General features: G+C 43.8%; 1 protein-coding gene across 1 annotated transcript in view; it reads right to left on the bottom strand.

Moving 5' to 3' along the window:
• Positions 1 to 20063, bottom strand: part of LOC124622840 (hemicentin-2-like) — a 180548-nt gene that overhangs the window by 115372 nt on the left and 45113 nt on the right. The window contains exon 3 of the mRNA XM_047148632.1: positions 3759 to 3972. Coding sequence (XP_047004588.1) covers positions 3759 to 3972 — 214 coding nt within the window. The remainder of the gene's footprint in view (positions 1 to 3758; positions 3973 to 20063) is intronic.

Raw genomic sequence — 20063 nt, forward strand, 5'->3', positions numbered from 1 at the left:
CAGTGTACCAACAAACACGCGGTGTTATTTACTCGGTACATCAATCTAGTGAGTGAAATTAAAATCACATGAAGGAATGCACACTAGAGACCACAATTAGTATTTTCCGTCATTTTCTATAGTTTTTGTTAGAGATGTGACTGTCTTTTGCGCAGTATTTGTAAATACTTCGCATTACCCACATTTAAGTGCTGTGTAATATATTTAGCTTTTTTAAAAGTTGTTAGTAGTACAGATACAAATTTTATATTGAGGCAAATGTTGTATGTTTAAACTACTATGTTGGTGTATAACACTGTAGCGTTTTTCCATAAGTTTACATTGAGGTGACAAAAGCCTTGGGATATCGATATGCACGTGGGCAGATGGCAGTAGTATCACGTACACAGGGCAGTGCTCGGATGAAGCTGTCATTTGTACTCAGGTGACTGACACGAAATGGTTTACGATATGATTGTGGCGCGCGACGAGGATTAACAGACGTTGAAAGCGAAATTGTAGTTGGAGCTAGACGCATGGGACATTCCATTCCGGAAGTCTGTAGGGAATTGAATATTCCGAGATCCACAGTGTCAAGAGTGCCCCGAGAACTTCGCATTTCAGGCATTACCTCTCACCAAGGACAACCCAGTGGTCTATGGCCCCCACCTAACGACCGCGAGCAGCTGCGGTTGCATGGAGTTTTCGGTGCTAACATACATGGAACAACGAGTGAATTACCGCAGAAATTAATATAGGACGTACGACGAACGTATCCGTTAGGATAGTGAAACAAAATTTGGCGTTAATGGCCTATGGCAGCAAATGACCGAAGTAAGTGTCTTTACCAGCAGCATGGCCGCCTGCAGCGCCTCTTCTGGGCTCTGACCATATGCAAACTGGTGGTGGTTCCATAATGGTTTGGGCTGTGTATACATCGAACGGACTGTGTGCTCTAGCTCTTCGTCTACTTGGAGATCATTTGCGGTCGTTCATGGACATCATGTTCCCAAACAAAGGTGGAATTTTTATGGATGAAAATGCTGCATGTCAACGGGCCGCAATTTTCACGCCTGGTTTGAAGAACATTCTTGACAATTTGAGCGAATGGTTTGACCACCCACACCGCCCGACGTCAATATAATCGAACATATATTGCACATAATTGTGAGGTAAGTGCATGAAATCGTGCACCGGAAACACTTTCGCAATTATGGACGGCTATTGAGACAGCATGACTCAATGCTTCTGCAGGGGACTTCCAAAGACTTGTTGAGTCCACGCCACGTCGAGTTGCTGCACTACGCAGACCAAAAGGAGGTCCGACAAGAAAGTAGGAGGCGTCCCATGACATTTGTCACCTCAGTGTAATAAACACAACAGATACAGATAACAGAGTCATCAATAATGTGTTCTCCTACACTATTTACAAATGTCTGCCAATGCTGGGGTAACTTTTCTATTACAACTGTAAAACTCACGGGAGAGAATTTTCATCCGGGAAGGAAGTTGCTTGGAGGTTGTTCAGTAGAGGTAAAAATCTGAGGGCGGAGCATGAGGCGAATAAGGTGGCTTTGGAACGATTTCCCATCCCGACTCCTGTACAGTGTTTTCGTCAGTCTAACAGAATGCTGGCGGACGATATCTTGGAGTAGCACCACACTGCACGCTATTTTTATGGTTGTTGTTCTTTGACTGCGTCTCTAAGATGTCTCAGTTGTTGAGAGTAAATGTCAGTAGTGATGGTTACATCACGCTGAAGCAATTCGTAGCAGACCGCACCGTCGCTGTTCGATCGGACGCATAACATTGCCTTTTCTGGATGCGGGCATGTCTTTGTAGAGAGAGCTGCTACTTTTTATCGGTCAAACTTTCCCTTCTCTTCCTAATTTCAGGATAAAGACGCCATTTATCGTCAACAATAATCACGCGGGGTAAGATAGGACGATGTTGTTCGCGAGCTAATTCACGACAAGCGATCAAAGATGCACAAATGGCCGCCAGCTGATTTTTGTGATTTTGGGTTAGAACGTACGGTACACAAACTCCAGATATTTTAATCTTCCCCATTCGTCGAAAAGTTGCACGATGGGTGGAACGATCAGAGTTCATCGCATTTGCTCGTACTCGGGTCCACTGACGTGGATCTTTGGGGATTAATGCGTTCAAACGACCTTCATCTAACCCCGAATGTCTTCCTGAACGTGCAGAGTGACTAATGTCAAAATGATTCTTCTGCGATCTGGAAATTATTTTCTTGCTGTGCTCTGTCCAATTGCAGTATCGCCATACACTGTCACCCCTCTATTGACCTGAAAGAGAAGAATATGTCGAAAATGTTCCGATGTACGAACTTGGCACTTCATTTTGTCGTGTCCACAGCACCACTCACACTATCTCCAAAAGGCAAAACGACAATATACAAACAGAAACAGCAAGAGCGAACTACAAATAAAATACGACAATCGACAAATAAACCCATAGCAACCGGAATATCAACATGCAAAACGAAACCGCCACGAACTTATGCACTAATGTAGTATCTATGTGACATGACTGTTAAGCAATAATCCATAGGTCACGCATCGTCTACTACCTTGAACATGTAAAGTATTTTTGCCATGGGTCGTCCGATCCGTCAAAATGAAAAGAATTACTATAATGTCTTAACAGTCTCATCTGTTTTGAAAATGGAAATGTTTAGTAGTTAAACTTCCTGGCAGATTAAAACTGTGTGCCCGACCGAGACTCGAACCCGGGACCTTTGCCTTTAGCGGGCAAGTGCTCTACCAACTGAGCTACCGAAGCACGACTCACGCCCGGTAGTCACAGCTTTACATCTGCCAGTATCTCGTCTCCTACCTTCCAAACTTTACAGAAGCTCTCCTGCGAACCTTGCAGAACTAGCACTCCTGAAAGGAAGGATATAGCGGAGACATGGCTTAGCCACAGCCTGGGGGATGTTTCCAGAATGAGATTTTCACTCTGCAGCAGAGTGTGCGCTGATATGAAACTTCCTGGCAGATTAAAAGTATGTGCCCGACCGAGACTCGAGCTCGGGACCTTTGCCTTTCGCGGGCAAGTGCTCTACCATCTGCAAGGTTCGCAGGAGAGCTTCTGTAAAGTTTGGAAGGTAGGAGACGAGATACTGGCAGATGTAAAGCTGTGAGTACCGGGCGTGAGTCGTGCTTCGGTAGCTCAGATGGTAGAGCACTTGCCCGCGAAAGGCAGAGGTCCCGAGTTCGAGTCTCGGTCGGGCACACAGTTTTAATCTGCCAGGAAGTTTCATATCAGCGCACACTCCGCTGCAGAGTGAAAATCTCATTCTGGATGTTTAGTAGTGTACAATAGCTTTTATTTCAGAGCGTAACTGGTTTCTATAATATTGAAATTTGATTTTATTTCGCTTAGTGGTTATTGGTGTGTAGTACAGTACTAACGTATGAGATACATGGTACAATAATATACTGATGAAACTTTGTCTGTGGCACCACTCTTCTATTTCAGTAGAATGTTTATTCCTAGTTATTTTGCCATGTTGTACCTTGCAACTTTTTTCATATTTCGCGAAGCCATAATTTTTGGAGTAATTTTTTTTATTTCAGAAAAAGATTCCTGCGTGTAAAAAGTGAATGTCGTCATTTAAAAACGGAATGAGAATACACATCACATTTCTACATTACATGACTGGCTAGAGGCAGCAATCTGAAATGTGTATCAAGGTACGACTCATTCCGCAGCAGGTAGAGGTAAGTGCGGGCAGGCAGCAGGTTACTCACCCACGACGTTGAGCGTGACGGTCCTGCTGAGCTTCTGCTCGGCGGCGCTGACCTGGCACTCGTAGTGGCCGGCGTCGCGCGGCTGCACGTACTTCACCTGCAGCGTCCACGTGGACGTCGAGTCGACGAGGAACGCCTGGAAGCGGTCGTCCGCGATGAACGTGTACCGGTCCACCGTCAGGATGTGCGAGTCGCGGCGGCGCACCCATGACACCTGCCACAGTCAGAGGGGACCATCACCAGGGAAGGGTTTCCAACCAGTGGGCGAAGGGTGGGAATGTTTCTAGTTCTCAACAAAAAGGTAATGGTCGCAATAATATACTCGCAGTCGCTGACCTTTTCTTGAAACAGATAGCAGATATTGAAACCTACGACGAAATTTGTTAGTCACGAACGTTGATCCTTAAGGATGTATAGGGCGTTTATAGATTATTTGTACAAAAATAACCTTCAATCGTGGAAAGTGTAAATTTCTTACAGAAATGCACGGAGTGTATTTTCCACTGATCACCTAGAACAATGTCACCACCGACCTAATACCGTTATAAACCTGTCCAGTCTATGATGTGTCACCTGGCGAGGAATGACTACCAGTCAGACACACGCACAGTGCATGTGGTATCAGTGAGTATGCTGTTCATGTGTAATGGGGAAGGCATGCAATCTATCTGAGTTTAACATAGGGCAGACTGTGATGGCCCAGAGGCTCAGAACGAACATTGTGGAAACTGCACAACTTGTTGGGTCTTTGAGGAGTGCTGTGGTGAGTGTCTTCAACACGTGTTGAAACAATAGGCGTTGTGCAGCTGGGCGGTCACCACTCATTACAGAGGTCAGAAGTCGCAGGCTCAGCAGACTGGTAAAACAGAAAGGGGCGATGAACTGTGGTGGAGGGGCGATGAACTGTGGTGGAGGGGCGATGAACTGTGGTGGAACAAACACCAACCTTTAATGGTGAGCAGAATACAAGTGTGTCTGAACACAAAGTGCTCAGAACACTCCTACCAATGGGCCTCTACAGCTGACAACCCATGAGTAGTAGGGCAAGGGGGCATCTGCACACTTTTGTTGGTGTGGGTTACTTATGTCAAGGGCAAATATACATTTAGGTGCAATCTTATTCTTCTCTTCTGATTGACAGGTCCTTAACCTATCCTTCTGCTAAGTGGGTTATGACCCCTGGGGATAATGCATCATTATGAAAAATTTACCCACCACTCCCCCTCCCCCTCCTTCTCCTCCTCCTCCTTCTTCCAACCCCTCTGGAAACTTCAAACCTCCTCCTCCCGACTCGCCAATACAATTACACTTTCAGGCTTGCATTATTCGAGTAGCCCCTTCCACTCTAACGATTTGATTGACTAATTAATGAAATTGTTCAATTAATTAACCCCTACCATCTGGTAAATAGCCCTAGCCTTCACCTCACACCCTCCTCCCCTCCAACCTGGAATTTGTTGGCACTATGTACTAGAGGAAGGATCTCAAAAACAGGAAATTCAATTACATGGCAGAAGGTATATTCCTTATTTATAAAGTATTCAATCTACAGGTGCTGGACCTCTGCTACTTATCATTCTCCATCGTTTGATAAGAGTCAGGTCTTGTAACATACATCTAAGAACAAGTAGTTAATTCCATCGCTATTTTTTATTCCGAATGTAGTCCGCCTCCGTAGTTTAGCAGTAGTGTTACTGACTACAACGTAGAAGGCCCAGGTTTGATTCACAGCAGGAGACTGGGTGTTGTGTGTCCTTCATCATTATTTTCATCATCATTGACTCGCAAGTAGCCGACGTGGCGTCACCTGAGAAGGACTTTGCAATGATGTTGTTGTTGTGGTCTTCAGTCCAGAGACTGGTTTGATGCAGCCCTCCATGCTACTCTACCCTGTGCAAGCTTCTTCATCTCCCGGTACCTACCTCTCCTTCTGAATCTGCTTAGTGTATTCATCTCTTGGTCTCCCTCTACGATTTTTACCCTCCACGCTGCCCTCCAATACTAAATTGTTGATCCCTTGATGCCTCAGAACATGTCCTACCAACCGATCCCTTCTTCTAGTCAACTTGTGCCACAAACTCCTCTTCTCCCCAATTCTATTCAACCCCTCCTCATTAGTTATGTGATCTACCCATCTAATCTTCAGCTTTCTTCTGTAGCACCACATTTCGGAAGCTTCTATTCTCTTCTTGTCCAAACTAGTTATCGTCCATGTTTCACTTCCATAAATGGCTACACTCCATACAAATACTTTCAGAAACGACTTCCTGACACTTAAATCTATACTCGATGTTAACAAATTTCTCTTCTTCAGAAACGATTTCCTTGCCATTGCCAGTCTACATTTTATATCCTCTCTACTTCGACAATCATCAGTTATTTTACTCCCTAAATAGCAAAACTCCTTTACTACTTTAAGTGTCTCATTTCCTAATCTAATTCCCTCAGCATCACCCAATTTAATTTGACTACATTTCATTATCCTTTTGTTGATGTTCATCTTATATGCTCCTTTCAAGACACTGTCCATTCCGTTCAACTGCCCTTCCAAGTCCTTTGCTGTCTCTGATAGAATTACAATGTCATCGGCGAACCTCAAAGTTTTTACTTCTTCCCCATGAATTTTAATACCTACTCCGGATTTTTCTTTTGTTTCCTTTACTGCTTGCTCAATATACAGATTGAGTAACATCGGGGAGAGGCTTCAACCCTGTCTCATTCCTTTCCCAACCACTGCTTCCCTTTCATGCCCCTCGACTCTTATGACTGCCATCTGGTTTCTGTACAAATTGAAAATAGCCTTTCGCTCCCTGTATTTTACCCCTGCCACCTTCAGAATTTGAAAGAGAGTATTCCAGTTGACATTGTCAAATGCTTTCTCTAAGTCCACAAATGCTAGAAACGTAGGTTTGCCTTTTCTTAATCTTTCTTCTAAGATAAGTCGTAAGGTTAGTATTGCCTCACGTGTTCCAACATTTCTACGGAATCCAAACTGATCTTCTCCGAGTTCCGCTTCTACCAGTTTTTCCATTCGTCTGTAAAGAATTCGCGTTAATATTTTGCCTCTGTGACTTATTAAACTGATAGTTCGGCAATTTTCACATCTGTCAACACCTGCTGTCTTTGGTATTGGAATTATTATATTCTTCTTTAAGTCTGAGGGTATTTCGGCTGTCTCATACATCTTGCTCACCAGATGGTAGAGTTTTGTCATGACTGGCTCTCCCAAGGCCATCAGTAGTTCTAATGGAATGTTGTCTACTCCCGGGGCCTTGTTTCGACTCAGGTCTTTCAGTACTCTGTCAAATTCTTCACGCAATAGGGCGTCTGAACTCCCCCGCATGGGGCCTCCCAGCCGACACTGCCATACAATCATTTAATTTTCTTTTTATTCCGATTGTGCAAGGAATAACATTGACGTAACTCATCATACATAATTACACTGTCGAAAAACTTTTGATAACAAAGCACATGCCTCTTGGCATCCACCAGGCGGCACCATGCACCAATGTCCTAGAGAACGACACTACACCCGATGAGGATAACGCCTGCACTGTCATATTGGCTGCAACACAGCCAGCCGCCTCGTGCAGTGCACAGACCAGAAGTTGCACTAATCCTCAAAACCAGAGATTCAGTTGGTGGCAGCCTTTTGACATTTGATACCTGAGAAATTCCTTTCGAAATAAATGCTCTCTCTCTCTCTCTCTCTCTCTCTCTTTCAAGTGGTTACATCCTGTAGTGTGCCACTGTCAGGCCTGCACATGCCATCACTCGCTGTCAGATCGAACAACAAACAATTCAGGATTTACCTGATAACCCCCAGCTGTGGATGTCTTGGAAATATCCCTCACTCTTTCAGATTGATTGAGTAATTAATTAAATCAATTCCCTTAGTGTGGGACAGTTCCCTTTTGCATGCGATTGGTCGATATCAGGATTGGAATATTTGACATGATTCATTCCGGAAATCACCCGGTTCCCGAACATGACCATATATTTTTCCCCTCTTGCCTCCTTTTGGTGGATACTGGTACAATTGGGGTATTTGGTAGGAATTCCATTGCATTAGAGGAGGTTGAACATTTCAAAATTCAGCTCATTTGCATACTATGTCCTATGTCCTTAAACTACCTGTGGAGGGGTTAGATTGCTGTGTGTGTTCACAATACAACTATCAGATACAATAAATTGATCAATGGGTAATTTGATGTGGCGAGTGAGTCTTTACAGCGCAGTGTAAGGCTTCAGTTGGTTCTCTCAGCTACAACAGGACAAAGAATAAGTAGGAGGAGTAGGAGGAGAGGAAGGAAGGTTCTGAAGCGTGATAGGACAGAAACAACAACAACTGTGACTACGACAATACACTGTGATGTACTGAGAAGCAACAAACACGACACACTTGAAACACGATCTAGCCTGAAACCCTACTTGTCATGTCTAGATGTCAGAGAAAGCTGAAACACTCACACATCCCGCATGCTCATGTCCCGATATACACATGAAGCATGAAAATCCCCTCGTACACCACCAGCGCCAATGCTCAGAGGCCGCAGAAAACTGCTGCAGTTGTGGACATGTGTGTACGCCAGAGCGCATCACCCCCAGCCATGGAAGGCATGTGGGGATGACTAGGATGGTAGCAATTCGGATTTTATCGACCAATCCAACACCAATATGTGGCAGTTATCAATATTTAATTCCACAGTTTTCGGTGGAGAATACATGCAACAGACATGATCGCGGACTTAGCTCAATGCATACTGAGTATTAGTTCGGTACTCAGCTATACAGAGAGCGCCCTCGCTGGGACCTGCCCATGCAACACCATGCAAGAACCCAATAGCCTGCTGGCTGGATCCTTTCTTTTTACCTGCAGCCCGCGATTGAGTTACGATCGAAATACCCATTCGCTCCCGTCAAAGGCTACCTCTGGCATGCGCTCCCATTCGCCAACAATGTCTTCCTAATAAACTAGCCTCATATTTATCACTGTAACTACAGTTAAATATTACGATTACACCCACAATCTGAGGATATTCGACGATGAGCGAAGTATTGGAAATACCTCCTCCTGATGCTGTGGCTCTGGAAATATCTATACCTATATTCCTCTAATGACTGTACATAATTTTCCACGTAAAATCCTTCACCCACACCTCATGGTTATAGATGCTTTGAATCACAATCTCCAACATCAAATCCATACCTCCCTTACAACGGTACATAATTATTTTCTTTGCACACCTGAGAACAATGACCACAATAACTTTACACCTCAACAAAAACCTTATGAACCTGCTGATCACAGTGAATCTATCATACATCCTCTACTAAGTACAATACTTCGCCAAAAACTGATTGCTGGTGCCACGAATTAATATCGAGCGAAAATCCGTGGTGGATGTATATGCCTCATTTGTATTCCTTGTGAGTAATATCAGTCTCCCTTACGAAGAGAGACATAATTGTCTAATAAGCGACTAGATGTTCAAAACACGATTCCCACAAACATGCATAAAAAGCGGTCTTGGTTGAACAGGCACACACAAGTATCGCTAAAAATATTAACGTTAAAAACTGTACATACTTCATTAGTTAAAGTATGGTGTTGCCTCCTCATGAAGGAGGTGATAACGAGGTGTACATTAACAGACCGAAAAAGATGGTACACGTCACCAGCGGCGTAAGCTTGTAACAAAGTCACCCATATCACCGAATTTATAAAGTGATTTTGGCTAAGGAACGTAGTTTTAAGCCAATATTAGCAACTCTCTCTTGTCGCTGCTAGATATTTCCCACACTAACGAACTGCATGTGTAGCACAGTCTATATCAATACCATGTAGACAGTGTAACAGAGGTTCTGTGATATATCTAATGGCTATAGGTGAGGGAGGATGATGGTTGATTGAGAATGATCGTATACCACAGATGGTACGCTATGTCAGGAATCACTTAAAAAACGCAACTGTCGATTGAATTCATAAGAAATGTACAAAATATTATGACCAATTCGCTGTTTTTTTTTTTTTTTTTTTTTTTTTTTTTTTTTTTTTTTTTTTCTATAGCGTCACGCTTTCTGGTAGTAATGCTGTCTGCGATTTGGAATCGAGTCTATCCATTCAACCACATACTTCCGTTGGACCCTGTGGAGAAATGTTTTAATGAGTACAGCCACCGGTGAATTATATTTCTAGCACTCTCATATCTCGAAACGTCACCCTGTTTGAACCTATCTGCTAACGGTACCATACAGCAAAACTCCATTGTGGTTTTTTAGAGTCTCTCTGCATATTTTAACTGTTACTCAGTCCCTGCCTCGCCTTCCCTCCAGCTTTATCCAAGTGATTGGTCGATTTTAAGTCAGAACAGAGCAGAGTTCAGAGAGCACTATATCTAAGGCGTCCTGCATCCGGAAGAGAAACAGGGTGAGCTGAGGTAATGCGACAGGACCCTGTTTTGGCCACTCGGTGGAAATGAGGACATATTGACATATCTCTGCCAACCATATACAATGTGTATGGCTAGCACCAAACGAAGCTGCCTCCTGCAACGTGAGTTTGTGGAAAAAAATTGTATGAGTAGTTAAGGTGATATTACTTATATAGAACATTGGGAAGACTGCACATCATACTGAAACTGGAAGAAGGAGTAGGAGAATTTTACTACTGGACTGCTGTGCATCTCTGAACTACACACAGGTGCTGCAGTCCGAAGGTGATCTGTGTCCTTCAGTGAGCTGTCATGTCTGTCACCCAACTTCCTATCCTTTTTATTTTGTACCATGCAACAGAGAAAAACTACGAACTACTAAGGTCAGCCGGTAGGGAACTCGATGAGGTATTACCACGATCCCCTCTTATGATACACTGAAACAAATGCCGTCTACGTACTAGCATTGAGCATATGTAGCGATCCTATTAAATACATAAATTTTGATCCATTGGAACAGATGAACTTTGGTCAAAGTCGTTGAACAGACCAATGTACTTTTCTTCAACTGTACTGCGGAAGGACCATATGTTACAGACTATCAATCACAAGAGAAGGTCCCTGTGCTGTTCTTTCATGATCAGCTTGATACATTGTTCTTTTCTACTGTAACATATCCAAGCAGTAATTGACTACAGCTGCATACATAGCCATATATTTAGTTTTTTTTCCACCACGAATTAAAGATCTTTGTCAGATGCTAATTAAACATTTGCACATTTCCGTTGGCTCTCACAGAAAGCTGGACATTGCATGGTGTAAACTATCCTGCTCCCACTCACACAAGATGATTGTAGTAGACGACAGAGGCGGTGTTTGTTACTGACAAAAATGTGGAAGACATTGCAACATACCGAAACTGAAAAAGTTTGCAGCATTTGGAGAATTTCAAAAAAGCTGCCCAAAAGTGATGACCTCTACATTTAATCTCATCTTTCACAGTGACGGCGTAGCAGAAGTGTAGCTTTTCCAATTAAAAGAGAACAAGAGCATTGATTCCATATATTGCATGATCGTAAGTGATCATTGGTTTGGTGCTGGCCACCCCCTAGAATTTGTTACTCCCACCAAGATGCTTTCCCTCTCTTGCAATTGACATTCTGTGGTGTATAGTCCTATTACAGTACAGGCTACAAAACTATACACTGCTCTGTGCAGGTGATATCAGTCACTGGTCAAGCACTTCAGTGGATCAATATTTGTATACTTAACAGAATCGCCACAAATGCTCAGTGCCAGCATGCAAATGATATTTGTCTTTGTTGTATCAGAAGAGATGGACGTCGTAATATCGAGATCTCTACCGAGTGATGTTAATGTACTTACTATAGTTTGTAGACTTTCTTTATTGGATGATACAAAATAATAAGATAGTGGAATTGTTTGGGTGACAGACATGAAGGCACCCTGAGGGATGCAGATTACCTTCGGATTGCAATACCTGTATGTACTTTGGAGATGCATTACAATGCAGTAATAAAATCCTCGTCCTTATTCAGTTCCCATATGATATGCAGTCTTCCTGATTTTACTGATACTCCACCTCAACTGCTCATACTGTCTTTTCTTCTACATCATGTTGCAGGAAAAGCTTCGTTTGGCGCTGGCCTCACTCATTGTATATGACTGGCAGAGATATGACAACATGTTCTCATTTTCCCCCGAGTGGCCAAAACAGGGTCCTGTCGCATTACCTCAGCTCACCCTGTTTCTGTATGGGGCGCATTAGGTCTTGGCTATAGCGCTCTCTCACTTCTGCTCAGTTCTGGCTTAAACTGGACAAGTGTACGGAACGTTACCATTTTATATCGAGAAAACTGGCCACGTGCGAGAAGGATTCGAACCCTGCGGGCTTCTGTAAAACCTAATTATTTATAGAGACAGTTGATCCATTCCGAGATTCGAGGATCTTGATGATTCTTCCTGTTATCGATACTGATAATGCAAGGCGTTGGGCGCAGAGATGCTGCGATTTACGAAAATGTTTTAATGTCAAGTTTGAATTCGGGTAATAAATGAAAAACGACTGTTTTTCGTATGGTATGGCTAAAATTTAAAAATTTTCTTATTTTCCCCCTGTTGTATCGTTAAACATTTTTGTCTTGCCAAAATTTCGTGATTCTGCGTCAAGGGAAGGACGCTATGGATTTTATTGAGTGAGTTCGCGAGTGTCTAAACATGTAACATAAACGGCAGTATCTTTTGATTGCATTGACGTACAAGCTAACGTTCATTATATTGTCATGGGACCATAGACCTCATTATGCAACATAAATTTCAACTAGATGCGTCTACCCGTTAAAGAGACAAAGGTGTCTTAACAGAAGGACGGACGGACGGACGAGGAGTCTGATAAGAACTGACAAAAAAATTCTTTTCATATAATTACAAATGAACAGTTTCCTGATTTCCTTCTTTGGCGGTACTGTGAAACCTTGCTTGTTGGTAAACTTGATGACTCTAGTTGAACGCAATTTCAAATTGAGTGTGTTTGCAAGCATCGAAATATGTGACATAAATGGCCGTATCTTCCGACTGCATTGACTAGATGCTTTAGTTTTTTGCATCGCCAAGGGACCCTTCACCTTACTATGTGACACAAAATTCAACTTGCTGCGCCAACTTTTTCCTGAGAAAAAGTGCTCCAAACAGTCGGAGGACAAACGGAGAGACAGACGGACAACGAAGTGATGCTTTAAAGGTTCCGTTTTTACCGACTGAGCTAGTGAACCCTAAAAAATGGATTCGCCAGGTGTTTATGGTATCATAAAATACTGAATAGTTTTCGGATGTTTAATTTATGAAGCGCATTGTACTCAACGTGTTGTATATTCCTTAGCGCTCGATGAAAATGTAAATGTCACAGGCACAAAATAAAAATGGTTCAAATGGCTCAGAGCAGTATGGGACTCAACATCTTAGGTCATAAGTCCCCTAGAACTTAGAACTACTTAAACCTAACTAACCTAAGGACATCACACACACCCATGCCCGAGGCAGGATTCGAACCTGCGACCGTAGCAGCCTCGCGGTTCCGGACTGCAGCGCCAGAACCGCACGGCCACCGCGGCCGGCTCACAGGCACAGCCCGGCAGTTTTTATCAGAGTCGCAGCTAGTGATCTTGAATTCCGAGATTAAATCCTGGACTTAGTAGCAATGAAGAATACAACAGCTTGATGTGACGTAATTATCAGCATTGAACAACGTGTAGAATTTCAAAGTTTGTGTGGCAACAGCCCGAAGGGCATCGATTTTAGGAAACATGGGTATTCGTTGAGCAACTGAATGAGGAGATACAAAAGAATTTCCGGCACCCAGTGTCATCAAGAGTGTAGCCTAATATTCAGTATTGACATTATATGATCATAAGGAGATGCAAAATAGAACTTCTTATATGATGTAATGGACTCCTGGTCTCTTTAAATATGAATAAATGTAAGAAAATGCTCTGACAAAGAGAAGGGACGCAAGTATATCCCATTATACGTATGACTTGTGAAGACTTTATAGAGCTTCCTCACGACTATTTATGTGCACAGAATGTTACTTCGAACAACGTAATGAATATTGCTGACTGTACGACTTACCATTTATTAAAGCATGCCGTTCTACACTTCCAGTTTCAGCGCTCTCTCGAACTTGTTGACAGGCAGCACGAAAATCGACGTGTTTACAGTGAGGTGAGCTGGCGTAATAGAAGCCATTTGTTAAATCGATATTTTTGTCTTTTGGGTGAGGTCGATATGCTCCTGGAAATGAGAAATGCGTGTGTTCCTGAAGTGGAACAAACTTCATAGCCAAATAATCTTGCTTTCCTTGTCAATACAAAAATCCATCTTTAGGGAAAGCATCTGCTGATGATGCATTTGTCGACTATGCACAAACATTCGAAATGAAATTTTCACTATGATAGAACAGGTGCAGACTTTGAAAGCCATCTACCTATTCCACGCAACCTTGAATTATAGTTTCCATTTAAGGTTGCGGCTGCGCTTCAGGGTGATTTTCATTTCCATTACTCTCAATATTCAGTGATTTTTGAAGACAGTCACTATCGGCTGCAGCGTAAAGTAATTGCCCTGCTATGCCACAAGGAATGTAAAGACAAATTTTATAACAAGAGGAAATTTTATATTGCTACAGGCATTTCCCGCAGGATCCATATACTTTTTTTTATAAAACATTGGTGTAGACGTAGTATCAAGAGTTCGGTTCCACGTACGTCTGCGAAAACTGTTTTCAACAATGAAGAACAACACAACGCTTTTGAGAAAGTCATTGCTTAAATCGTAAAGCGACCTGCGTGTAACGTCTACAATGCACACAAACGACAGCACCAAGTATACACGCTCTTACAAAAGAGAAAATGAGCTAAAACGTTGAGCGTGCGAACGAATTGAACATCATTATATGTATTATGTCTAATTAAGTAAAACTGTATGGCAGAAATCTATTTTTCGTTTGTTTGTTTAATTTATATCAGTGGAATCTCATTTAGAGTCATTTACATGATTCTGTTTGCAAAATTAATTAGCCTTAAAAATGCGTGGTGTTTGCGTCGCCCCTCTCTGGTCTTCACACAGATACCCCATCCCTACCATGATACGTAGGACGTGACACAGTGTACCGCCGTGTAGCAGCGCTTGTCCATTGCTGCAGGAACACTGGCTATTCCTCGTGTTTCGCTCTCCCTGTTAACTCACATACTTCAAACTGATTATTTAGTGACACATAAATGGGGACCATGAGGTTCAAAGAGGAACTGAAGGAACGATTTAGCAAACAGATAAGTTGCAGTAGAACATGTGGAGAGACTGGACAAAAACGGAGTCACAGATGTAGCCAAATCGGATTAAGATCACCTTGGGTTGATCTGCGGCACGCAGAAGTCCCCAGTATCCTCGAGAGTGGAAGGGCGCTAGAATACGAATCCAGCAAAAGACGATGACACAACGGAAAAGGATGCGAACCTTAAGATTCCCTGTCGTGAAAGGTAGAGACAATTAATGCATCCAAAGGTTACTAGTCAGATGTGGCCACATCTTCAACAGTTATGGCTCTTGTGATAGTGCCGCCTGTGAGTGTGATGCACAGGAACCGACTAATGACAGACTCCTTAGAAACTCCAGAGAAGATCTGAAATAATTCCATGAAATGATTCCTTGTATCACCGTCCGGTTAACAAATTTAAGCACTGATTTATAAATTCATACTTATACAAAAAATAATAATTTTTGCTGAGCAATGAAATTTAGGGAATATACACTCCTGGAAATGGAAAAAAGAACACATTGACACCGGTGTGTCAGACCCACCATACTTGCTCCGGACATTGCGAGAGGGCTGTACAAGCAATGATCACACGCACGGCACAGCGGACACACCAGGAACCGCGGTGTTGGCCGTCGAATGGCGCTAGCTGCGCAGCATTTGTGCACCGCCGCCGTCAGTGTCAGCCAGTATGCCGTGGCATACGGAGCTCCATCGCAGTCTTTAACACTGGTAGCATGCCGCGACAGCGTGGACGTGAACCGTATGTGCAGTTGACGGACTTTGAGCAAAGGCGTATAGTGGGCATGCGGGAGGCCGGGTGGACGTACCGCCGAATTGCTCAACACGTGGGGCGTGAGGTCTCCACAGTACATCGATGTTGTCGCCAGTGGTCGGCGGAAGGTGCACGTGCCCGTCGACCTGGGACCGGACCGCAGCGACGCACGGATGCACGCCAAGACTGTAGGATCCTACGCAGTGCCGTAGGGGCCGCACCGCCACTTCCCAGAAAATTAGGGACACTGTTGCTCCTGGGGTATCGGCGAGGACCATTCGCAACCGTCTCCATGAAGCTGGGCTACGGTCCCGCACACCGTTAGGCCGTCTTCCGCTCACGCCCCAACATCGTGCAGCCCGCCTCCAGTGGTGTCGCGACAGGCGTGAATGGAGGGACGAATGGAGACGTGTCGTCTTCAGCGATGAGAGTCGCTTCTGCCTTGGTGCCAATGATGGTCGTATGCGTGTTTGGCGCCGTGCAGGTGAGCGCCACAATCAGGACTGCATACGACCGAAGCACACAGGGCCAACACCCGGCATCATGGTGTGGGGAGCGATCTCCTACACTGGCCGTACACCACTGGTGATCGTCGAGGAGACACTGAATAGTGCACGGTACATCCAAACCCTCATCGAACCCATCGTTCTACCATTCCTAGACCGGCAAGGGAACTTGCTGTTCCAACAGGACAATGCACGTCCGCATGTATCCCGTGCCACCCAACGTGCTCTAGAAGGTGTAAGTCAACTACCCTGGCCAGCAAGATCTTCGGATCTGTCCCCCATTGAGCATGTTTGGGACTGGATGAAGCGTCGTCTCACGCGGTCTGCACGTCCAGCACGAACGCTGGTCCAACTGAGGCGCCAGGTGGAAATGGCATGGCAAGCCGTTCCACAGGACTACAGCCAGCATCTCTACGATCGTCTCCAAGGGATAATAGCAGCCTGCATTGCTGCGAAAGGTGGATATACACTGTACTAGTGCCGACATTGTGCATGCTCTGTTGCCTGTGTCTATGTGCCTGTGGTTCTGTCAGTGTGATCATGTGATGTATCTGACCCCAGGAATGTGTCAATAAAGTTTCCCCTTCCTGGGACAATGAATTCACGGTGTTCTTATTTCAATTTCCAGGAGTGTATTTATCTAGGGAATACATTTAAGTGATTAACTTTGCAAGATCAGATAAGACGTTGCAAGTGTGAAATACCGGTAAATTAATAACCAATATAACCGCTAGAATGTTGACTGCAAGCATGGAAATATGAAGACACTCTGTAGAGCATTTTGCGTAAGAACAGCGGTCTTTGGGGGTTATCCTGTTGGAAAACGCGCCCTGGTATGCTGTTCATGAATGACAGCACAACAGGTCGAATCATCAGGCTGACGCACAATTTTGCAGTCAAGGTGTGCGGGACAACCACGAGAGTGCTCCTGTTCTCATACGAAATCGCACCCCAGGCCATAACTGTAGGTGCAGCGAATCTAGCAACCAGAATGCTTGGTTGCAGTCCTTCAACTGGTTTCCTCCTAATGTACCCACGGCCATAACTGGCACCGAGGCAGAACCATCTTTCACCAGAAAACACAACATACATCCACCCTGCCATCCAATGAGATACCGCTTTACACCATTCAAGTCGCAAATTGTGGTGGGTTGGGGTCAGTGGAACGCAGGCTACAGGACGTCTGGCTCGCAGCTGTCCTTGACCTAACCGATTGGTAACAGTTGTGTCACTGTGGTGCCAAATGAGGCTCAAATCGCTGCCAGAGCCATATGCCGAACACAGTGGTCTCTCTTCTCGGTAGTGCCTTGTAGTTTTCCGTGCTGTGCTTGGGTAGCTCAATTGGTAGAGCACGTACCCGCGAAAGGCAAAGGTCCCGAGTTCGAGTCTCGATTCCGCACACAGGTTTCATCTGCCACGAAGTTTGATAGCAGCGCAGATTCCACCACTGATTGAAAATTTCATGCCTCACGGAGTGACCGCGCGGTTAGAGGCGCCATGTCACGTTTTGCGCTGGCCCTTCCGCCGGAGGTTCGAGTCCTCCCTCGGGCATGAGTGTGTGTGTTGTTCTTAGCATAAGTTGGTGTAAGTTAGTTTAAGTAGTGTGTAAGTCTAGGGACCGATGACCTCAGCAGTTTGGTCCCTTAGGAATTCACACACATTAAACATTTCCCTTCCGGAGCCCTGTCTTCCTGCGACCATACATTCTCGTGACTATCGCTGTCAGTAATCACACACAGTGGCTTCATTCTTGCCAACTCTTTCTCCATTATCGCATAAGGAACATCCAGCTTCTCTTAACACTGTTAGACGACCACATTCAAACTCAGTGAGGTGTTGATAATTGCGTCTTTGTCGCCATAAAGGCACTCTTGACTAACATCAACTCATCGCCTCCAATGACCAAGGTAACTAACGCTTGCGACCGTTGCTGAGCGTATTTAAAGGAAACCAGATTTGTATCTGCATAGTGATCTTACCCGACTGACGCGAAATTGGAATAGATATCATCTTTCACATGAAGAAACGTGCGTACCAACCTTCGTTTGTGCCATTCAGCTTTTAGGCTGTTGGTGTAATTCATGTAAATATTAAGTAAGAGTAAAGAACAAAACAAGATCGTGTGCAGTGTGCTGCAGTACAGAGTAAGTTCGGATAAATGATTACATGGAATGACATGGGGTTTTATTAGAACCAAAATAAATACAAAAGTTCAAAAAATGTCCGACAGATGGCGCTTCATCTGATCAGAATAGTAATAATTAGCCTAATAAAGTAAGACAAAGCAAAGATGATGTTCTTTACAGGAAATGCTCAATATGTCCACCATCATTCCTCAACAATAGCTGTTGTCGAGGAATAATGTTGTGAACAGCGCTGTAAAGCATGTCTGGAGTTATGGTGAAGCACTGGCGTCGGATGTTGTCTTTCAACATCGCTAGAGATGTCGGTCAGTCACGATACACTTGCGACTTCAGGCAACCCCAAAGCCAATAATCGCACGGACTGAGGTCTGGGGACCTGGGAGGCCAAGCATGACGAAAGTGGCGGCTGAGCACACGATCATCACCAAACGATGCGCGCAAGAGATATTTCACGCGTCTAGCAATACTAATTTTTTTGTTCTAATGTAATTCCAAGCATGTAATTCCAAGCATGTGTGTCAATTTGTACGTCTCTATCTACACTATTCCGTGGTATATTAAGTTTTCAAATTTAGACTGACTTTTTGATTACCCGGTACATGAGATGAAAATGGCCAAAGAACTTTACGGAAAGTATCTTAATACCTATAGAAAAGAAAAAGAACAGTATAAAGTTTGAGCAACATAGAATAATAGCCTTATATCGCATGCAGCCAAAGTCAAGCTGAGGAAGCTCAACAGAAGGCTATATGGAAAGCTAAATTGCGTAATGGCAGATGAACAATTTGGTTTTTAGGCGAGAAGTGGGAACTACAGATGCCATTAGGCTATTTACAGTGATGGGGGAGAGGTACATGGAGAAGAAAGGGAAAGGGTATGTTGTGTTCATTGATCTTGAGAAGGCTTTTTACAGTTCCAGATGGGACATACTGATGGGAATCCTAAGTAAACATGGAGTTGGCTGGAGGGATAGACGGCTAATTAGAAATCTATATCTGAAGCAGAGAGAAAGAGTAAGAATAGGATGTGTGATGAGTGCAAAAATGAAACTGGGAAGAGGTGTACAACAAGGCTGTGGTTTGTCAACAACACTGTTCAATATCTACCTGGAGGAAATTATTAATGAAAGTTTTGAAGGAAGGGGAAGAGTTTGTATAGGACATCGGAGAATGGAGTGTATAAGATTTGCAGAAGACATGGTTGTGATGGCAAAGAGTGCGGAACAAATGTTACATGATCCAAACACACAATCAGAAGAATATGGAATGAAGATTAACAAGAAGAGGACGAAAAGCATGGTAATAGGAGGAAAGGGAAGAAAATGTCTTATGAAAATAGGGGGGAGAGGAAATACAGCAAGTGAATAACTTCAGTTACTTGGGAAGTGTAGTAATGGATGATATGCATTACTAAACAGAAATTAGGAAAAGAATTGCAATGGCAAAAGTTGGATTCAAGGGGAAACAGAAATTACTTTGCGGACCACTAAACAAAGATTTGCGGAAAAGACTTGCCAAGTGTTACATCTGGTATGTGACACTGTATGGTGCCGAGACCTGGATTGGAAAAGGAAGATGAGAGAAGATTGGAGGCACTAGAGATGTGTATATTGAGA

This window comes from Schistocerca americana, chromosome 7 (assembly GCF_021461395.2).
Source record: "Schistocerca americana isolate TAMUIC-IGC-003095 chromosome 7, iqSchAmer2.1, whole genome shotgun sequence".
In the NCBI taxonomy this organism is placed as follows: Eukaryota; Metazoa; Arthropoda; class Insecta; order Orthoptera; family Acrididae; genus Schistocerca; species Schistocerca americana.